The sequence below is a fragment of the Sceloporus undulatus genome, chromosome 3, assembly GCF_019175285.1.
Source record: "Sceloporus undulatus isolate JIND9_A2432 ecotype Alabama chromosome 3, SceUnd_v1.1, whole genome shotgun sequence".
Classification (NCBI taxonomy): domain Eukaryota; kingdom Metazoa; phylum Chordata; class Lepidosauria; order Squamata; family Phrynosomatidae; genus Sceloporus; species Sceloporus undulatus.
In genome coordinates, this window is record NC_056524.1 from 218,675,889 (window position 1) to 218,698,468 (window position 22,580).

Below are 22,580 nucleotides of genomic sequence, written 5' to 3' on the forward strand. Positions count from 1 at the left end.
TTCAGAAATTGTTAGCATGTTATGTGTACTTTAAGCTTAGATGCTAGCAGCAAAGAAAAATAAAGCAGAAACAAGGCCAGGGAGTAATAATGAGGGCAGGTGGGAACGTGATGAAGTTGCAAAAACTGGAGCACATTCAAGTGAACCTACATATATAACATGAAGGATATTGGAATGAAATGTTCCTTTAGGAGAACTTCAAGCCTGTATGTGGAGAGGTATTGAAAAGGATGTAAAGAAACAAGAAGGCAGTTTCCACAAAGGTAATCTTGTTCATTTATAGCACTAAGAAGTCCACTGCTGTAGTACATTAGATGTTAGTTAGTATATAGTGGCAGACGTTTTCGTGCATGTCCAATCTACTTGATCAGATGCTGGCTTCCTTGTTGGAAACCAGTGCTTACTGATAGATTAAGATTGAAGAGCAGGGAAGAGGATATAAACTAAGTAAGTGAGACTGAAAGACAATAAGTGTCTTTAATATAGTCTTAATAAAAAGTTATGTGCCTTAAAGACTTACAAATATGTTTGGCACACATATAGTAAGATACATATACTGTAAGAAGGGGAACACTGTTCTTCCTAAGGTGATATCGGTTACCTTGGAAAGCATGCCATGCTCACCAGTGCTATTCAAAGACACAATAGAATTGGTGTAGCTAAATTGCAGTGATACAGCACTATTGCCATAATCTAGCAAATGAGGCCTCTGTGTCTAAGGGCATGTGGGTGTATATTGATACTCCATTTATATCATTATGCTCAATGTGACTGCACTGAACATAGTCTCCTGCGTCATGAGGGATTACACAGGTAGGAATGTATATCAATTGTACACTATTAACACCTGAACACTAGAGCCAAAAAAACCCCTGTATCTTTTGAAATAATGTAATTCACGTTTAGTGTTATCAGATCATCTTTCATGATAGTACTTTTCTTGCCTGAAAGATAATGTATGTACTCCTGATGGCAAACCTATGGCACGTGACACTGTTTCCTCTGACATGCAGCGGGGAGAGGAGGAGGAAGAGACAACTCTTCCTGGCCTCTCTGGAGACAACTGAAGACTGGAAGCAGCACAGGGGGAGGAGGAGGAAGAGGCTTGCAGCTGCTCCTCCTCCTTCCCAACCCTCCCCAGCCTCCAGCTGCCCCTCCAGCGACAGCTGAACTCTGGGAAAAGCGCAGGAGAGGAGGAGGAGGAGGAAGTGGAGCGCGCCTGTCCTCCTTTCCCCCCCAGCCTCCCTGGGCCTTCAGCTGTTTCTGGAGAGGCAACTGAAAGTCGGGGAGGGTGGGGGGGAAGTCCCACCCCCAGAGGGCGGAAGTCCCACCTTTGGCACCAGGTAGCACCCAGTGCCGGAAAACCTTTTAGTTTGGGCCCTCGGCCCTAAAAGGTTCACCATCACTGGTATATATCATTTCCTTCCATGTTTGTGTGTCTGTGCCTTTAAGATACCTGTTGACATATGGCAGCCCCATGAATTTCATAGGGTTTTCTTAGGCAAGAAATCTCCAGAGGTGGTTTTGCTAGTCCCTTCCTCTGAAATATAACCAACAGTACCTGGTATTCATTAGTGGTCTCTTATCCAAGTATTCACCTGGGCTTACCCTCCTTAGCTTCCAAGATCAGATGAGATGTGGTGTCTTTAGGGTATCCAAGTGGATAAAATCACTCAGATCCTCTACAACATGGATGCTGCAGTTGATACAGGTCAGCTGGATGCAACCTTGGCCCCTGCTTGCCCAGTATTATAGGATATGTTTCAATTTGTACAACCTGATGATGTGGACAGAATCCTTGGGGAGGTTAGAGCCACCACATGCAGAGTCGATCCTTGTCTATCTTGACTGTTGAAAGCAGTCAGAAGAGGACTGGCCAACTAGGTAAGGGAAGTAGTGAATGCCTCACTACAGCAAGGCAGATTCCAAGCTTTTCTAAAAGAGGCTCTGGTGAGACCACTATTAAAAAAATCACCCCTTCACCCCACCAGATTGGAGAACTATCAGCCAGTCTCAAATATCCCCCTTTCTGGCAAGGTGTTGGAATGTATGGTGGCTTCCCAGCTCTAGGGGTTCCTGGATGAAACAGATTATCTAGATCCATTTCAATCTGGCTTCAGACCTGGCTATGGGACAGTGACAGCTTTAGTTGCCTTGGTGGACGACCTACGCAGGGAACTTAACAGGGGAGATGTATCCCTGTTGGTTGTGCTGGACCTCTCAGTGGCTTTCAGTAGCATCAACCATGGTATCCTTCTGCGTCGCCTCTCTGGGATGGGGCTTGGGGGCACTTTGTTACAGTGGTTTCAGCCCTTCTCGGAGGGGTGAACTAAGAAGGTGATGTTGGGGGAATCCTGTTCAATCCCCTGGCCAATGTCTGTGGTGTCCCTTGGGGTTTTGTTCTGTTCCCAGGTTATTTAACATCTACATATAACTGGAGTGTGACGTCACTAGTATGCTGATGACACCCAAGTCTTATCTCTCCTTTCCATCTGACTCCAAGAAAGCTGTCTCTGTACTAAACCATTGTCTGCTATGGATAATGAGGGTGAACAAACTGAAACTTAATCCAACCAAGGCAGAGATGCTCCTGGTCAACTGACCAGGAAGACAGATCAGGGAATAGGGACTCAGCTTGTGTTGGATGGGGTTACAATCCCCATGAAATCTCAGGTTTGCAGCCTGGATTTGTTCCTGTGGCCAGGAGTGCATTTGCATAGTTAAAACTAGTGCGCCAGCTGAGCCCATTCCTTGAGAAGTTGAATCTGGCTACAATGACGCATGTCTTAGACTGTTGAAATACACTTTTATGTGGGACTACCCTTAGAAACTGTTTGGAAACTTCAGCGGGTACAAAATGCTGCCAGGCTGTTGACTAGGGCTGGCTGGCTACAGGGATCATGTGACTCCCCTACTGAAACAGCTGCAGTCTGTTTCTGGGGAGAATTCAAAGTGCTGGTTTTGATCTTTAAAGCCCTATCAGGCTTGGGTCCAGACTAACTGAAGGACTGTATCTCCCTATACAAGCCAGCCTGAGCCCTAAGATCAACAGGAGAGGGCTTTCTCCCAGTCCCACCACCTTCACAGGTTTGGTTAGTGAGGATTCAGGACAGAATCTTCTCCATGGCTGCTCCCAGACTGTAGAACTCCCTTCCACGGGAGATCAGTTTGGTCCACTCCCTGCTCTTTTTTTGCTGATGGCTGAAGACATTTTTATTTAGGCAGGCATTTGGTGGATTAATTTTACTTCTGTTTTGCTGTTAATGCTTTATGGTTTTTATTGGTTTTAACTATGTATCTTTAATTTATGTTTTAATATTAATAATATTTAATTGTTTTTAATTTTTGTAATCAATTTTTTTACTTCTGTCTTTTTAAATTATTGTAACTTGCTGTGAATCCCATGGTGGGGAAAGACAGGATATAAATTCTTCAAATAAATACATAAATAAGTATTTTCAGATATTATTTTATTTATTTATTTCTTTATCAAAATATTTTCTTCCTAAACATTTTATTTGATTGTATGATTATTTTGTTATTGCAGAAAGACATGTGAGGGCAGATAGTATTTATTGTTCTAATCAAGATACCTATTCTATATTGTAATGCAAACCCATAGAAATTGTGGGTGTGAAGTATAGTGCCAAATAAATATTTGTTTCTTTGTTTTGCTGTGCTTTGCATCGTCTGGGTTTGAATCCTCTCTCAGCCATGTAAACCCACCGGTTGACCTTGGGCATGTCCCACTCTCTCAGCCTCAAAAGATGACAGTGGCAAACCCCCTCTGAAGAAACTTGCCAAGAAAACCCCATGATAAGTTTAGCTTAGGGTTACCATAAGCCAGAAATGACTTGAAGACACACAACAACAAACAACAGTTAAAAAGCAGTTGATTGGAGATAATGAGAAGGAATTGAACTGTAGACAGAAATGAAATGCAATCAATTTTATTTGCAAGTTATATGTCTTCAAACTGAATCCAAGTTTCAGTTAAAATTAGACAGTATTAGAGGGCTAAGCTTGGTAAAATGATAGCTGCTGGCCTATTGATGCAAGCCTTCAGAGGTTTGTTGGCATACTAGTTGGGAACTAGTAAACTCTTGTTTTCTGATAATAGTGCACCTGTTCTTGGTGCAGTTTGTAACTGCTATTAATTATGTTACATCACCATCAAAATGTAAAATTGTTCTGGCAGGCTGAATGGAGAGAAGAAGTGAAGAAACACTTTGAAAAGATTAAAAGTGAAGGAACTTGTATACACCGGTTAGATGAAGAACTTATTCGTCGTAGAAGAGAAGAACTCAGGTCTGTTCCTCTTATTTAAGAGTGTATGATAAACCCTTTTGGTTCAGATCTTATTTATTTTATGTTTACTTTAGTGTTCTCCTTTAATCAGCAACCATCCTGTTCCTTTTGGTAAGCCCACAAAAATGACTGTTCATAGATATATCTTGCAGGAATTTATCAAATCGCTTAGTAAGGTGGTTAATATTTTTTTTTCATGGGAATCATCTCAGTACATATTGTGTGAAAAATAATCTTTGGTCCATTTTGAATGCCTGGTAATTTGTTTCACTGAATGTCCTTGAATTCTAGCATTTTGGGAGAGAAATCATCTTGCATTTAATCTGTAAAGAATGAACTGAAGCCTGATTCTGTTTTTTCAACATGCAAATGCTTTCATTATGCTTGCTTATTTTAGATGTTGGAAATGACATATTTAATGAGAAAGAATTCTTCATTGGTACCTGCTGTCCTTATGAGAGAGGCCATTTAACTGTTAACACTGGTTTTCCTTTTGTTCCCCTGACAGGCATGCCTTGGATATTCGTGAACATTATGAGAAGAAACTGGAGAGAGCCAATAATTTGTATATGGAGCTCAGTGCTATCATGCTACAACTAGAGATTCGAGAAAAGGAGCTCATTAAGTATGTGCATCCACATACATTCTAGACCCATGTGATAAGATTATAAATACTGATTATTCAGATTTACTGTATCTGTGTGTGTGTATATGTGGGAGAAGGTGTGACTTGCCAAAGGTTGCCCAGTGGGTTTCCATGGCTGAATGGGGATACGAAACCTGGGCTCCTGCCACACTGCAGAAATAAAGGAGTTTGAAACCACTTTAACTGCTATGACTCAGTGTTGTGGAATTCTGGGATTTGCAGCTTTGTGAGATATTTAGTCTTTCCTATCGGAGAGGTCTGGTATTCCATCAAACTACATATCCCAGATTTCCATAGCATTGAGCCATGGAAGTTAAAGTGGTGTCAAACTGCTTTATTTCTGCAGTGTGGTAGCAGCCTGTCTTTCAGAGTCCTAGTCTAACACTGCACCACACTGAGGTGCGCTCTGTGTGTGTGTGTGTGTGTGTGTGTGTGTGTGTGTGTGTGTGTCTACCTGTGTATTTGCTGAAGGCCAAATGAAATTTATTTCAGTACTGCAAGAAGGAATTTTGTCTACACTAGATCACCTACTTTTTTCCTAAACAAAATTTTTAAGGGGAGCCCTGGTGGCGCAGTGGTTAAATGCCAGTACTGCAGCCAAAAAACAAACAGCTTCATACTGAACTAGTAGTGTCTGAGCAGTTTACAACTGTAAGCTAATTGCCCCCAACAATCTGGGTACTCACTTTAGTGACCTTGGAAGGATGCAAAGCTGAGTCAAGCTTGAGCCCTGGCTAGTATTGAACTCGCAACCTTATGGTTTTGAGTGAGTGCTGCAGTAAAGGCATTTAACCACTGTGGCACCAGGATGCCACTCACTCATAGTTACAAGGTTGTGAGTTTGATTTCAGCCAAGACTCTAGGATCAGCTCAGTCTGGCATCCTTATGAGGTCACTAAAAAGAGTACCCAGCTTGCTGGGGGCAGTTAGTTTACATGTTGTAAACTGCTTAGAGACTGTTTAGTTCAACATGAAGTTGTATAGAAATGCAGCTGCTATTGCTATTTTCTATTGAAGTTGGCAATTGTTTTGGACATTCTTGTAGTTGGAATGTTTATCTGAACCTGGGCTCCTGTTCCTGTTAAGAATTAGTTTGTCTTTTCCATATACTGAGATTAACACTTAGCTTGACTTTGTACAGTGCTGTGTATAATTACAGCGCTTTAGAAATAAAGTTTAATAATAATAATAAAAATAGATAAAAGTTTGGAAAATTGATGGACTGACTGACACATACCTGGAGTAAATATTCCAGTAACTTTCTTCTGCTGTGAGAATTTTACTTCTGTCTTTTTAAATTATTGTAATCCACCTTGAATCCCATTGTGTGAGAAAGGTGGGATATACATCCTCGAAATAAATGAATGAATGAATGAATAAATGAATGAATAAATAAATAAATAAGTTTGGGGATTAATTTTATTCTACTTGAAGGCGGGAACAAGCTGTGGAGAAGAAGTATCCTGGGACGTACAAGCGTCATCCAGTTCGACCAATAATCCATGCCAATGCAGTGGAAAAACTGATGAAGAGGAGAGGAGCCTGCCACAAGCCTGGATGCCAGACTAAGCGGTGAGCCAGATAACAAAATCATATTGAAGTGCTTCTGCTTTTTGCAGTGAGCTGATCTACAGAACGTTGGACAACAATGCTAATCACTAAAGTGATACTAATTTTTTGATTGGTGGCAACCAGATAATGGAAAAGGAGATGCACAGTTTTTGTGTTCTAATCAATAATGGGAAAGCTTTGGAAATGGAGATGAGATGCAATTTAATAGCAGAGTATTCTACCACTGTGTTTTTCTGGTGACAGTTTAATAATTTCAGTTTACCCATCTTTTGTATTTTAAGGATTTAGCAGTATAATTTTTAATTCAGGTAAAATAATTGTGCTGGAGCAAATACACTAAAGGGGCATGTAGAGAGCTTTCATTTTAGAAACTGGGAGTAATATTTTAACATTTTGTCAGCTGCCATTGAGAGCGGTGCATATCAGCAGTGGCTCAACTCTTGGCTAGGGAACACAGTGCCAAAGGGGCTAGCATAAGCAGAAACTTAAGAGCAGGGGTAGGCAACCTTTTTGAGCCGGGGGCCGGGTTGCTGTCCCTCAGACAACTGGGGGGCCGAAGCCAAAAAATAAATAATTAAATAATATAGAACAACATTTTCAAATGAAGGGCACATTTTTAAAAAATGGAGGACATGCGAAAAAAATTGATGATTTTTAAAAAATGTTAATATAAATGCATGTTTCTTAGGCATGATCAAAATGGAGGACATTTGGGCCTCAGAAGCTGGCTGATATCAATATCATCATCATCATCATCATCACTATCATTGTTAAAGCAGACCTTTTAGCATTAAAAGCACCGAAAATACACAGCAATGCACTTTGGAAAGTCACACTGTCTCACCTTCAGAAAGAGTGAGTGCATGTCTCTGAAACTGACTGATATCATCATCATCATCATCATCATCATCACCACCACTATCATTGTTAAAACAAAGCAGACCTGTACAAATGGAATGGACATCCTCCTCCACCTCCTGCTACTCTTCTTCTTCTTCTTCTTCTTCTGCCTCCTCCTCCTGCTCCTTCCTTCCTCCCTCCTCCTCCTCCTCCTTCCTCCTCCTCTTCCTCCTTCCTGCTCCTTCCTTCCTTCCTCCCTCCTCCTTCCTTCCTTCCTTCCTTCCTTCCTCCCTCCCTCTTCCTCCTGCTCCTTCCCTCCTCCTCCTCTTCCTCCTCCTTTCCCCCCGCCCCCTTCCTTCCCTGCCTGCGGCTGTCTGGCAGCCACAGGAAGGAGGAGGAGGACCCCTGCCCTCTTTCTGCCCTGCCCAGAGGAGGCCAGGCAGGGCGAAGGAGCCTTGCTGAAGCGGGGCTCCTTGGCCCTGCCTGTCCACCGGCTGAGGGCCTCTCGCGTGAGAGGCCCGGTCCTGCCGCCAATTTGCACCGCGTGGGCCTTTAGTCTCTTGCGTGGCAGCCTTTTTGGCCCTGCGCTGGCGGCAATCGGCGGCAGGACCGGGCTCAGGCCGGTCCCAAGGCCTCGCGGGGCCGGGGGTTTCCAACCCCCGCTTAAGATTCTCTGTAGCCTTTGAGTATACCACAGCAGCAAATCAGTGGATAATGGGCAGCTATAGAAAGAACTCTCCACCCCACCACCAGTTACTGAAGGTTTCATTATACTCTCATGTTTTTGACAGTGGATCCTGCAGCTCTGGCTTTGGAATCTGTAGCCTTGCATAGGAACATAATTTAACATTAATTCCGTCCTGTTTTGCAGTACAATTAGAGGAGGAAGGTCACAAACTTTGGGCCTACCCAGAAGTTCAGGGAAAACCACCACCTACTCAGAGGCAGTACTGTTCTGGAGAAGAGGGGGTGAAATTTTTCCTCTTCCTCATCACTTTCACTATCAGAGCTCACGGCAAACCCTGTCATCTCTGGGGCCACCATTTGAAGGAGAGACACAGGGCTGCTTATCACCTGGATTGAACAGAGTGGCCTTACACCCTAAGCAGCAGTAGTGGTAATAATGCTGATGAGAACAGTAGAACACAGTTTTGTTTATAGTTATATTCTCCCTTTCCCTCTGCCCCCAACTATGATTCACAGAAGCAGACGAAAGGCACAGACTAACTATCTCAGTTCCTGATTCTTCAGCAGAAGGTTGCAAGAGGATGAAAGAATTATGTATCATTTCCAGTGCGGGTGGGAACCACAGTGGCCCCTTAGGACTGGGATGATATTCTCCCTACCCCCCCCCCCCTCAAAGCCAGATGGCAAATAATTAACTTCTCCTAGAAAAGAGTCCTGAAAGTTCTTCCCTGGCCATCAGCGCATCTAGGGTATCTTCTTGATGGCTAGTGCCTCAGTCTTCAAGAGCAGTGAACTAATTATGGAAATCTCCAAAAGAAAAGATCCACCTAAGAAAAGGATTCAGCAAATTAGCAAAGGTAGTGGGTTCCATCTAGTTGTCATCTGTAATGGTGGTGGCATCCCTGCATGCCTGCATACCCAAATGTGTCACCACTCCAAAATTACATTATAATAACTTTTAAAGTATATTTTCTTTCTAAAACATGAGTTTTCCCTTCTGCAGAGCAGCATGATAACATAGTGACTGCATGGTGCAAAAGGCTGATAGAACTCTATTAAAGCCTTTTCCTTCAAATTGCAGTATGGCTTTTTTGAAGGGGGCTAAATATGAACACTCTTTAAAGCTTTAAATAGTATTCAGTCTTTTGTCATTGTGACAAATGCCACTAACACCAATAGAAGTATCCAAGATCGTATCAATAGAAAGATTAAAAATTGCTTATAATATCAACTACTAGTTATTTTGCCATGATGAGATTTAAGCAGTTGCTGGCTTTAAGCTTCTGCAGGAGTAGAGGTCTATCTTAGAAGGTTCACCTGAAATTTCTGATAGATACTATTGGTTCTTATCTATTCGGGGGATTTTCTAACTCTCACTGCTAACTTTTCTGCTTTCACCCACAGACAAATGAGACAAATATTCTTAGGCATCTCAAATATTCATAGAATATTGGTGTCTTGAGATATGTTGGCTTATTGGTTTTCTGTAGATTTCATGGTGATGAAAGAATTGGGCTGACAAGAGTGCAGATAGATTTAATAAAATGTATATTTTGAGCAAACATTCCCCAGAGGCCATGTAAAATTTTAGATTTAGCGATAGTGATGGCAAGAAATAATGTATTTGTTTTGCAAAATGCCATCCATTTTGAGTTGGTGGCAGCTGATCAGCACCAAGCCTTCCTGGATTGCACTGTCCTTTTCCATCTCATTTTATTCTAATTTCTCACTTGGCTTGATTGTCCTGTGGGTTCCCTATACCAGAACAGTGTTAGAATGTGTGCATTCTCTGGAGTGTGCAGTGAAGAGATCTGTAAAGAACGTAAACCAGTTCTTTCTGGACAATGTATCTGGTCAGAGTTCAGGAAGTTTTTTTTATCAGGTCACTTTTTCATGGTGGGGCTGAAAGACTGTGATTAAATGTCATGAAAGTTATGACATTATATTCAACAATTCTCCTGTGACCTGCCTCCCATGCTGTTAATATCTATATGAAATTGCTGAGAGATGAGATTTAAAATGTCATCAATACACTTTGGCTTTGTTTTACTTCAGATCAGCGGTGTGCAACATGTAGGCATGAACCACATAAGACCGCCCTGAGGGCCTACACTAGATCTAGATGTGTTATGGATACATTGAACTGTTGTCTGGAACTTGTCTGGAATAGATCATTAGGTGGATAAAGGTTAATAAAATAAAGCTCAGTCCAGATAAGACAGAAGTGCTATTAACATAATAGTTTTTAAAGTCCAGTGACATGATATTCAGCGTGTTGTGCCTGTATAAGGCTCTTTCTGAAGGAACACTTTGCAGTCTGGCAGTGTTGCCTGATCTGATATTGCTGTTAGATTGTAAGATTACCTTCTTCTTTAACACCTGTGTCTGATAGGTCAACTTGCTCCTTCTTGGAGAGTGAAGCAGTAATTAATGCCCTAATACAACCAGATTAAATTATTTTATTATATTATATATGGAACTTCTCTTGAAAATGATCCAGAAACAATAGTTCAAAATGCAGTGACCAGATTGGTAACAGGTAGTAACAACTGTTAACATATTATGTCAGGATTTAAAAACTTCACTAACTACCAGCTTACTCCTATGCCCAATGGAGGTTGCCTTTATTTGACCTTTAAAATATTTTTTTGGTTACCACCAGCTAGTTGCCACAAGCTGATAGCTGGACAGTGGGGAAAAAGACCTTTTCTTTAGTGATGCCCAGACTGTAAATTTTCTTATGAATCATGCTTGACATGACTTTATTTTTATGGTTTAACTACGTAGCAGAGTTGGTCCTGTTGCAAGTTTTCAGTGGCATTTAATCATGTTTGTGATATTGGTTTCTGGATTAAATTATAGTAGTCATACTCTTCTTTTTAATCTCTCTTTTTTAAAATTGTTTATTATTTCTTTCATTGTATATTGTAATTTTTTTAAAGCTTCCACATGGCTTTGGCAGTATGGAAGGATATTAATTTAGGAAATGAGTGAATATGTCGATCACCCTGCAAAAGATAACACTGCAACTGAGAATATCAGAAATGGGGTTTCCTTTAGGCACAATTGATATTTTTAACACAATTATGCTAGTAAACTGCTAGATTACAGAACCGCAACTTGAGCCAGGAGTGGCTTTTCTCAAGTAGCAGCTTGCAATAGTAGAGAAAGAGATCCAAAGACAGGTTGTGTTTCGGAATGAAGGATGATGTGTGTGTCCTCCTTTTTAAAGATAAAAAAAAGTAATTGGATGCAAACATACAGATAATTTTATTTAAATATAAAGTATGAAGGCTGCATGCACGAAACAAGCTTGCATGCATTTATTCAATCTATTCAGTTGTTGTTTACCTTCAAGTCGTTTCAGACTTATGGCAAGCCTAAGGTTGTGAAGTTATCATGGGGTTTTTTGGCAAGGTTTCTTCAGAGGTTTGCCATGGCCATCCTCTGAGGCTGAGAGAGTGTGACTTGCCCAAGGTCAACCAGTGGCCAAGCAGAGATTCGAATCCTGATCTCCAGAGTCATAGTCCAGTGCTCAAACTACTACACCATGCTGGCTCTCAAGATGTTGTTAATGATGAAAGAGATAATGTGACAAAACTCCATGCAATTAAGCCTAATAAATATCTTAATTGTAACAAAGAACATGTTTTATTTTACATCCTTTTCTAGGCCTGACTTGCTGAAATCAGATGGGATATCCAACACTGAAGTGGTGCCTAGCGGTTCTCCCCTTTCAGGGAGTCCCAAAATGTCAGTGCTTAGTAGTAAAGGCCGCTACCGCAGCAAACCACGTCACCGACGAGGAAATAGCAAAGGCAGCTACAATGATTTTGCAGGGATCTTGAAAAACCAGTCAGCACGAGATGACTTGGCCCAGCCAGCTCACCATCAGCAGCTTCACCCCCACCATCATGGGCATCATCCCCGGCTAAACCTACATGGACAGGACATAGCAAATTGTGCTAACAATCTTCGGTATTTTGGACCTGCTGCAGCCTTGCGTAGTCCCCTTAGTCATCACGCCCAACGGAGGATGTCTGGCTCTAGCCCGGATATTATCTCTGCTGCTATGGAAGCCGATTCACGGAGAAATCTGGAGGAGAAGGATGGGGAGGATTCGGCTGATCATTGGGAATGTTGTCAAAAGGGTACATACAGTCTCTGCCCAGAGTGCAGAATGGGGACAAATGGTACAAACCAAGGACAGTCACTTGAGCCAGGACTTAAAGCACCCTCATATGAGCCATTGTTTGCAAATGGGCAGTTTCCTGCAGAAAGGGAGGAAGGTGAATTTAGCAGCCACAGGTCAGTGTCTTCTCTTGGCTCTTCTCATCCTGTGACCACTTCAGGACTGCCGTGTAAAACACGACTCGTTCCAAAGGTAAGGCCCTTACTTTAACCTTCCCAGAAACAATGGAATATAACAAAACAAAATCTGTTTTCTGATGCCCATTGATTTTAATAATAATAATAATAATAATAATAATAATAATAATAATAATAATAACTTTATTTATATACCACCTTTCCTGTAGATCAAAGCGGTTTACAATACAACAGTTACGTGACACATGTCACAGTACAAGACAGTAAAAATTACGTTAATTACAAATCACAATTTCATACAGATAGCATAAAAACCTGAGCCATATACAGATCATTAAAACCATCAGTTATGGGGGGGACTTCCTCATCTAAACAGAGTCGGAAGGGAAAGCTGCTTGAAAGAGGTGGATTTTTAATGCCCTCTTAAAGGCTTACTGTGGAACAGAGTCAGATATTTTCTGGGAGTGCGTTCCAGAGGGGCTGTTGCCGTATAGGCCCTCCGATGTGTAGCTGCTAGTTTTACCTTGGGGCAATCAAGTAAAAGTTTCCCTGTTGTTCTGAGTGTGCGGGGCGGATTATGTAGGGAGAGGCGCTCCCTTAAGTAACTCGGGCCCAAGCCATATAGGGCTTTATAAGTGTTTTTTTTACTGGCCATGTGTAAGTAACTTGTGCTGTATAGAATTAAATCTGAAGACTTCACTTAATGAAGATTACTGTCATACAAACTTAGTTCCATATTCAAAGTTTGGAAGTAACATGTTACAAGTAATGATGCATTTTAGGATTGAGAGCATAATGTTATTCCTTTGATGAAATAGCATAATGCTTAATAACAGTTGCCTTTTTACAGTAACATTTACTCATTACACCTACAGCATTGTTTTGGAGGAGTTTAAATCCACATATGATATATTTTAAAAGGCAGCTTTTTAATGTAACAGTTTATTTTTGAAAAGTTATAAACATTACCTCCATTGGGGTCCATATGTTTGCAATCTTTAGAAGTAACTGGCAAATAACATTACATTTTGTCTGCCTGCCAGAGTGGTGATGAGTCTTCAGAAGAAGAAGAAGGAGAAGTGGATAGTGAAGTGGAATTCCCACGAAGACAGAGGTAGACTTGTAAACTACTCATATTTTATCCTCATTGCTATACTAAGATTTGAGTTAATAAAAGAGGATGAAAAGAGAATTTCATTATGGCATAATAGGAACTTGATGGGTTTATTTTAACATTATATGTTCTCCATATACATGAATATGTGAATGAAAATATGCTCACAAAACAAACAAAATATTTTTATGGGTAATAGTTATTTTACACTGGTGGCATTTCGTAACACTATTATTTATAATGGGATGGATCCTAAAATAAGTTGAAGTAAAGTTCACAATAGAAAAGTTTCTTGTATCTTTTTCTACCTTGCATATCTGAAAAGGCTTTGGAACGTTGGAAGGGAATTCCAGTGGTGTTTCTGTTGAGGGCGGGGAGAATAATCCAAAGTAGTGCAGACCTATATTCATATTTAAATGATTCTCCAAATGATCCCCCTTGAGCCAACAGTTTCCAGTTGAGCCTGCTAAAGATTTGAAATAGTTTGGTTCAGCATGAAAGCAGGAATTGTACTATAAGATGATTTCAAATGTGAGAATGTTGCAGAAATATTTTGCATAGTGGTTAGAACATTTTTTATCAGTGTGACTTTTTTAACATTTAGAAAATATATGTTGTTGTCTAGTACATTACTACTTAGAATCCTGACTCAAACATGTCAATTAAGACTCTTACAGTAAAAGAGGCTGCAAGATCCTATTGCTCAGTTAAATTAGGAGAACTTCACTTGTGGCAAATGGTTACACAGAACATGGCCACATAGCCCGAAAAACCCACAAAAAACTCTGGTTAGACAGAATATTTTTCAAGTCCTGTATATAATATGTATCCTTTTAGGAATGTCAGAACTGACCTACATACTCTTGTTTGTGTTATTGTGCTCATTACATCAGTTTCAGGTTTTGAATAAAGTCAAAGTAATTAACATGTTATGCATTTGCAGACCACATCGCTGTATCAGTAGCTGTCAGTCCTACTCGACTTTCAGCTCTGAAAATCTCTCTGTGTCTGATGGAGAGGAAGGTAATACCAGTGACCATTCCAATAGCCCAGATGAGCTTACCAACAGAAAGGAAGATCAGTTGGCTGACAAGCTGGATGATATGCTGTCACAGACTCCAGAAATTCCTATTGAGATATCTACTCAGTCTGATGGTCTTTCAGATAAGGAGAGTGCTGTACGCAGAGTGAAAACACAGATGTCATTCGGCAAGTTATGTTCAGAGGAGCATGGATACGAGGTTAGCAACACCCTCCTTTTTTTTGTTTATGTGGGTAAAAAATTAACTGCTGATTGGAAACTAGTGATGTCAGCTATTTAAAGCATTTTCTTTTTATCACCCATGTCTTAAATGATTTGATTGTCCTATTATTGTATCTTTGATTCTCAGATAAGTTAACTTTTAAAAGTTCACAGAAAAAAGATTTCCCATCACTATCTTCTCCAGTAGTCATCCGAAAAGCCTCTCCAAAGAATGCAGTGGGCCTCTTGAACAGTGTTGTATGGAACTCGTATGAGAAATAAAGCTCGAACTTTTTCCTTTTGTTAATTTTAAAAAGTTATCTTAATATTCATATCTGATATTGAATGGTTTCTGTGCTCTTGCAGCCCATATTGTTCAGGAGAGTTCTTTGATCCTTCAGAGAGGCTTTTTATGGGAGGATACAGGGAGCAGAGAAGGCTACAAGGGAGAGTGGAAGATGAGAAACTTCCTTTCAGGAACCATGTTTACATAGATTTTCATACTATTAAAATCTCAGTTGTAAGCTTTTGAAATCTTGAAGAGGGAATGTGTAAGCCAATACTATTTAATCAATAAAAGCTATCACTTATTAGGATACAGGGCCATCTTACACATTTTTACATTAGTATGTGACAAAGTAGCTCTAAAAAATAAACCAATCCACCTTTAATTCATAGCCCAATTGATTAAATTGGTTTGCCACCAATTTTAAATATGCCCTCATTGATTATTTAGCTTCTAGAGAACTGCAGCCATGTTCAGCTGAAATTCTTTGGAAGTGTATCTCCAGCAGACTGTTGACACCCGTACACAAGCTGGGAAATGACCAGTGACATGGGCATTCCATAGCTTCTATTCTGTCTTCAAAAATTCACATAGGAGATTATGGCACAGTAAAGTCCTGCCGGATAGGCATGGGACCTAAAACTCAAAAGACAGATCCTATTGCATTGCTCTATGGCCGGGCAGTAGGCAACCTGTATGCAACCCAGGCTTCTCCAGGCGTCTCCTGCAGCTTTTCAAAAAATGGAATTTTTCTGTTAATGAAAATCTGCGCAAGAATCCCAGAGAAGCCTGGGTTGCATACAGGCTGAGGTCTGAGAGGTACATTCACATAACAGATACAGAGTTCAGAAGACTATCGTTTGAGAATCACAGATTTGAATGTTCCCTACCTACATCAGCATTGCTCAAATGTTTTAAGCATGTTCTTTACATATGTACTGTATTGAGAAGGACTGTGTTAGCTACAGAAGAAATGAAGTGCAAATTTGTTGTTGTGTGCCTTCAAGTGGTTTCCAGCTTATGGAAACCCTAAGGTAATTCTGTCAGGGTTTTCTTGGTGACATTTGTTCAGAGGGAGGTTTGCCTTTGCCTCTCTCTGAAGCTGAGACAGTGGGAAATGCCTAAGGTTAGCCAGTTCTAATGTATAATTTTAAATGTTCCTTTTGCTTTTTGATACAGAATCCTGGGGAGTTTGGAGAATCAGGGGGTGACTCTTCAGATGGAGAATGCTCTGATGCAACTGTGAGGACCAGTAAAGTGTGCAGCTCTGCAACCTTGTAATGATGACTCCCTCCCCTCCCTCAGTCATCGATTCCCCAAGAACCACTCTTCATTCCTTCTCTGAGAAGCTGTTTCTCCACCCCTTCACCCAGATATTCTGCAATAACTTGAATCTTTGGAGAAATATTCTGACAAATTAGTTTCTCAGTGTGTATTTCAAGTCATGAATGGCAGGGATGTATTTTATTGAATAACTGAACTATTGTATCATATTTTGGCATTTTAACACTTTTTATGCTGAAGACAAAATAACTGGTTGCGGGGAAAAAGTTCAGAAGGCAAGCTTGTGAAGGTAAATAATCTTTTTGAGTCTTAGATGGGATATATGAGACCCACTGCTACTGCTGTGACATGGATGAGGCCAGGTGGTTCTGAAGTGCTGGTAATAAAAGAAGATGAATGCCAATGACTTCTTCACATTTGGTGAAGCAGTGGATGGGATAATCTTTGAACAAATGTAATCAGTGTAACCAGCATAATGTTTTTCAAACAGAAGTCCTGGAAAGGCCTGTTTGAGTCTTTGCTCTCCTGGCTTGTGAGAGTGGACGTTAATCATGATTAACTTTTACTTTCTGTGTGGTTGGTTGTCACATCCTGCAGCTGTATTCTCTTCAATGTGTCTCTAGCAGTTTTCACCATCACTATGCCATTGTGAAATCAGAGGTACAGCATGAAGTAGCTGATGAATAGAAACCAGTGGAGATGCTGTTCTTCTCAGTTATCTTCTTTACCTTTATATTTGTTTGTTTCCTTCAGTTTAAAAAATCGATCAAATTGGTGTTGAAGATCAAGAATTAACAAGCCATGGAAACCACATTCTGTGGATCCTGCAAACTGTTTTGAAGGAATAAATTGGAACTTTTTCTACTATAACTGGCATTAGGTCACAAGAAGGGAGATTGTCCTTGGCTGTGGCTAGGAGAATAGTTTGGCCTAGACCACACTACTGGCCTTCCTACTGCTTTTCGAGTACTGTTCTTGTAGGGAAGCATTGGAAACCTGTTGGACTTGCTGCAAAGTAACATTTGAAATGTGGTGATAAATGGAGAATGCTCTTCGTACGTGGAGAATATTCTTCTGAGGGAACCTAAGCCATATGTCCATAGTGGAGTATTTTGGACTGAAGAGGACCCAAGACTTTTTCCTTTGCTAAGGGAAAGATAAATTCCACCTTCCTTCTGCAATACCTCATTATTCCTAAGCAACTCACTGGAGTTTATAATCATGGCTCCTTTAACTCAAATATCCAACAAGAGCAACACAAAAACACTAAATGTTTTAATTTGGTTTTATAACCAAAGCGTGAATAATAATCCTGGCTGTGTCCCCATTGTGTGTCTAGTTAATTACATTCAGGGAAGAAAGGCTCTTTGTGTGGAGTGTAAAATTGTAGCATAGGAGGATTCATATTTAAGGTAGTGAGTACCAGTTACACCTGCCACCCCATCCCCAGAATGAAGGACAAGGATGGGTTGCATGCTTTGCTGCTGTTTGTTTACATTTGATTTCTTTTTTTAAATCAATAGCCTAGTGACAGAATGAAGGGAAATTCTTTACTAATGAAAAGAGCAGTATTGTATGAGTTAAATTATTCCATATTTTTGAAACTTTGTAGCTGGACTACATGGATTATAAATTATGTCATTATTTATTATAATTTCTGTAGATTAAAGGCAGGGTTTATTGTAGCACAATACATTGGCCTGAGTTCAATTGCTCTGTGGCACCTTATGCCAAAAAGAGCAGGAGCCAGGGCATTTTTTTAATCTTGCTGATTGCACAGCCTGTAGACAAGAAGACATGGAGTGGGTCAGTACAAGCAAGCTGAATGATTACTGGGGCTGCATGTGCATGGAGTATAAAATAGTGTGGATGCATATTCTTTAACATCATGATATGCTTTAGTCTCCCTGCTCCAGTTTAGAACACTGTGAAATATCAGACTAAAGTAAAATGAATAAGCCCTGTTTACCTGAAATACAATTTTATTCTGCTAAAAAGGAAAAAAAAATCCTTGAATTTTGTATGCTTATGTCAGTTATATATAGATTGAGGGTGAATTTCTTTGAGGGTCCATAGATTCTACTTACTCCACACTCCAGTAAAGCCATTCCACTAATATATGGGCCAAACCATATGATGACAGCATATTTCTGCTCCTGTCAAATCCACTTAATTCATTCACACAACTTGGTGCTTCTTTTGGAAAGGCTTGCCTTCATGTTAACATCCAAATTAATTAACAATTATCCCTAAACCTTCACTTATTTCTCTTGTGAGTTCTGCTCCATTCTTTCTTGCCATTCCGCTTTATTATTACTAATACATTCACATTATGGGTGTCTTATTTCTAAGGCTGATGGTGTGGCATATCTAAATCAAAAACTTTTTTTAAAACAGCATTTGAAAGCAAACAGACTATTTGGTAATAAACTAAAGACACCTTAATTTGATAATATAAAGATTCTACATTTTAATAGCCCATGGCTTGCTGAATATGTTATGTGGATTTGTTTTTTAAGAGCAAAGTCAGGGATGGTTCAAGAATGCTTTTGTCAGTATGCATTGTTATTACAAAGCTGACTTTTCCCCAAGTCCTTTCTCGTTGAGTAATTTCATACTAATACAGAACTGTCAGGTTGGAGAGGCAAGAGCTCTCTGGGTCTGGAAGAAAGGAATTTGTCATAATCTTTTAAATAGAGACATTGGGCCCAGAGTCTTATGCATGCAAAGTATGGGATTTAACACTGAAGTACCACCTCCCCGGCCCCCCAGAGGAAGTCTCAACATTAGTGGAGAATGTGTCTGATTTTAATGGCGTTTTTTGGCCGTAAATTGGTTGTTTAGTATTTGCACATATCTTGCATCTGCAGGTGTCATGCTGTGTGTAATTCTTAAAGAGACTGCCTGAAAGTTCAGTAATTCACTAACACGTGTCTCTGGCAGCCAAAGTCCCTGAAGACATACAGTCACCTCATCAATGTGCATCCTGTGCAGTGTTGCCAATTTCCGGGGAATTTCCCAGAATCCGGTGAATTTAATTTCTTTCCAGGGATTTTAACTGAATAATTATAAATATTGGGGAATTCCGGGGATTTTAGATTTTGGTAAAACATTCCGGGGAATATCGTTGAGGCTTGATGCCTACACTGATCCTGTGTTTTCTGCATGACACCGAAGACCAAATCAACCAGTTTTTACTTTGACCATCCCTGACACCTCAGGTTCGAGGAAAATTGATTGAAGAAGCCTAGTGAATTCTTGACACTAAGAATGTGATACAATAACTAGAAATGGGGGTGGGGTATAATATGGATAGGCTAAATTCAGCTGTAGAACATTCCAAATGATCAGATAGGGATTATGTGTGCCACTAATTAAGTGGATAAGAATTTTCCATAAATAATACAGTGGACCCTTGTTATACGCTGGGGTTTGGTTCCAAGATCCCCCGTGTATAACAAAATCCGTGTATGCTCAAGTCCCATTAAATATAATGGCATAGCAAAATGGTGTCCCTTATAAAAAATGGAAAATCAAGGTAAATTTATACTGTTTTGGAACATTTTCCAACCATGTATGCTTGAATCCATGTATAAAAAATCCGTGGATAAGAAGGGCCGACTGTATTTCCTTTCCCACTAAATTAGATGGGAAAGGTTCCTTTCAGAGGTAAGCAGATGAAAAAATATTGAACTGAAGTTTTAAGCATAATTGAGGCAAGTAATCCTATCTTTTCCCCATGCTGCTACCCCTGTGTTACCAGTTCTCAGCTTTAGGACACTCCTAAATGCACAATTTTCCTGTTGTAAAATTTTGAAGATTTGAACAAATTCAATCTCATGATTGCAGAGCTATCATAGTAGGACTGCAAACTAAGCAAATCAATTACATATGTTAAAGAAAAAGCAGTGGTATTGCTGATGCAAGTAAACAGAAAACTGGGCTACATGTTATGGCCATCAGAGGACGCAGATGAAAATGGCATAGTTGTAATTAGTTGTAATTCTACCTCTACATCTTTCTGTTATAATACTTCGGTTGTAGCACTTCCCACGTGATGCAGTAGCATTACATTGTGAATTTCCTGACTCTTCTTCCATATTAGCTGCCACTGCAAGGGCAAATAAGTCATTGGACAGTGCTGTGGCCTAGATGTTAAGGTTATGGGCATGAAGAACCTATCACAGGGATGGCATTTTCAGTGATATAACATGTAACGTGGCTCTAAGAGATGTGGTATAGTGCAGTTACTGTATTATGAAGATATTCCATATGCTCTGCTTCAAAGAGGGTAGAATTACTAACTATAAAATGGGAATGATGATGAATGTGTGCTTTTCATATTACTCTAATAGAGATGAATTTTAAATCAAGGTGGGCAAACCTTTTCTGTTGAAGGTTGCATCCTGGCAGTTGGTGCGCTGAAGTAGAGAGGTGTGAAACAAAAAATAGTTGTGCCTACCCCTGTTTTCACCTTCCTCTCCCCTTCTCTTCTTCCCATTCCTTCCTACCTAGCAGGCTGGAACCTGAACTGATTACTTGCAGAGGGCTTTTGAAATTAGATTGGGAACTACAGGTTAACCACTTCTGTTTTAAATGGTTAATGTTCTAGAGTACGCAGATTATGTTTTTAAGATTTTCTCTTAAGTGTGAGGGCTAAACACTTTTAAATATGGAAACAGACTCTCAGGTATTTGTGTGACTTTGGGTTCTTAAAAGAGCCTGCTATGTTCTGTAGGTCCAATAAAAGGCACTACCTATACCTCCTTTCTTCTCTGGGAACAACACTCCAAAGCACTAAATATTTCAAGACATGTCATAACTAATGGAAGCAGTACTGGTTCTGAGAGATAATACACTGTGTTGTAGTTTCCTTTTTCTTAGAAAACACTGTCAAGCTAGCATAAAAATGTTTGCTTAGTACACCAACAAAAAGTGCATTATTTTAGGGAAGAAAGTAGTTGTCTCGTGTTAACTCTCATAGAATCTTAGAGATAAATGGAATAGATGATTCTACATTGCAGAGTCTGGAATTTAGTTCTTAGAAGAACTCTTTTTAACTGAAAGCCATAGAACCCCCACCCCCCAACATCTCACCCAGATTATAAGTATGCCATTTGTGCAGTTATCAGGAGTGAATCCACCTGCTATGTTATGACTATTTTGTGCAAGGGCATGACAATATTGTAAGGGTTTGTGAGTAATGGCACAGCAAACTGAACCATAATTGGAGTAAACAGTGCAAACCAGAGACAGCTTTGGAGGCAAATGACGTCTTTATAATATTTTCACTACTCTAATATTCTTAATTACTGGGTCCGGCTATGGCACAATCAGTGTGGTGGCTTTTGGTTTACATATCATATGAAATGGATCATTTCATCTCCTATGCTATCTTTTCTCCTATTCTATGGCTTCCTGAGGCAAACTTGATTTTTTGTTTTTGTATTGAACTGTATAACAATTGGGAACAAGACTATCAAAACAGATGCATGGAATAAAAGCCAGTGTACCTCATGTGCTTACAGGCTCATATGTCTAGTGTGGTTGTAGTTGCATATCTTGCATCAAAAATCAAGGAAACAAGCAGGTGTTTTGGTGGATTCTATGTGATATTGTATATAATTTTCTCTTTCAAAAGAAGTTGATTTTTTTCCCCAAGCGCTTTTGGGAATTTGTGGAACGGCCAAATCAGTATTGAAAAATACAGTATGGCTGAAGAGTACCAATGGAATGATGGAGGGGGAAAGTGACTAAGGCTCTATACAGACAGGCCAAAATAAAGCTGCTTCAGGTCACTTTGGAGGTATGATGCATGTGTCCTAAGAGTCCGGAAGCTGAGCCAAAGCTGCGCTCCAGTTAGGACTGGATCGTGGATTTGGTGTGGCTTCCGGACTCTTAGGACGCATGCATCATTTAAACAGCATACCTCCAAAGTGACCTGAAGCAGCTTTATTTTGGCCTGTCTGTATGGGGCCTAAAATACCAATTATATAATCCTGCTATATTTAAAGAAAAGAGGTCTCAAAAATATACATGTCAATGTCAATATATGTCTGCTCTGCCTTTTAAAATGTGTTTGTAGTGCTGTTGGATGAAGTAGGTAGCTATTTGCCCATTCAAATTCCTGTGGGTTTAGTTTTAGTACAAACCAGGACTCATCATGATTGTGTTCTTATGCTAATTAGACTTTAAAATTTGTGAGGCACCACATCATTTTGCATTTATCATTTTCATTATAGTCCTATGCATATGGAATATCCATGGAATT

General features: G+C 40.0%; 2 protein-coding genes across 8 annotated transcripts in view; one reads left to right on the forward strand and one right to left on the reverse strand.

Annotated features, from left to right (window-relative positions):
• Window positions 1-18,338, forward strand: part of MAP3K13 (mitogen-activated protein kinase kinase kinase 13) — a 60,463-nt gene extending 42,125 nt beyond the window's left edge. For all 7 annotated transcript variants that reach the window (XM_042460538.1, XM_042460541.1, XM_042460537.1 and 4 more), the window contains 7 exons: window positions 4,199-4,308; window positions 4,817-4,933; window positions 6,389-6,526; window positions 11,726-12,437; window positions 13,426-13,496; window positions 14,440-14,737; window positions 16,205-18,338. In XM_042460538.1, coding sequence (XP_042316472.1) covers window positions 4,199-4,308; window positions 4,817-4,933; window positions 6,389-6,526; window positions 11,726-12,437; window positions 13,426-13,496; window positions 14,440-14,737; window positions 16,205-16,306 — 1,548 coding nt within the window. In that variant the 3' untranslated portion in view covers window positions 16,307-18,338. The remainder of the gene's footprint in view (window positions 1-4,198; window positions 4,309-4,816; window positions 4,934-6,388; window positions 6,527-11,725; window positions 12,438-13,425; window positions 13,497-14,439; window positions 14,738-16,204) is intronic.
• The window catches only part of C3H3orf70 (chromosome 3 C3orf70 homolog), a 362,205-nt gene that overhangs the window by 124,620 nt on the left and 215,005 nt on the right, over window positions 1-22,580 (reverse strand). The window lies entirely within an intron of this gene.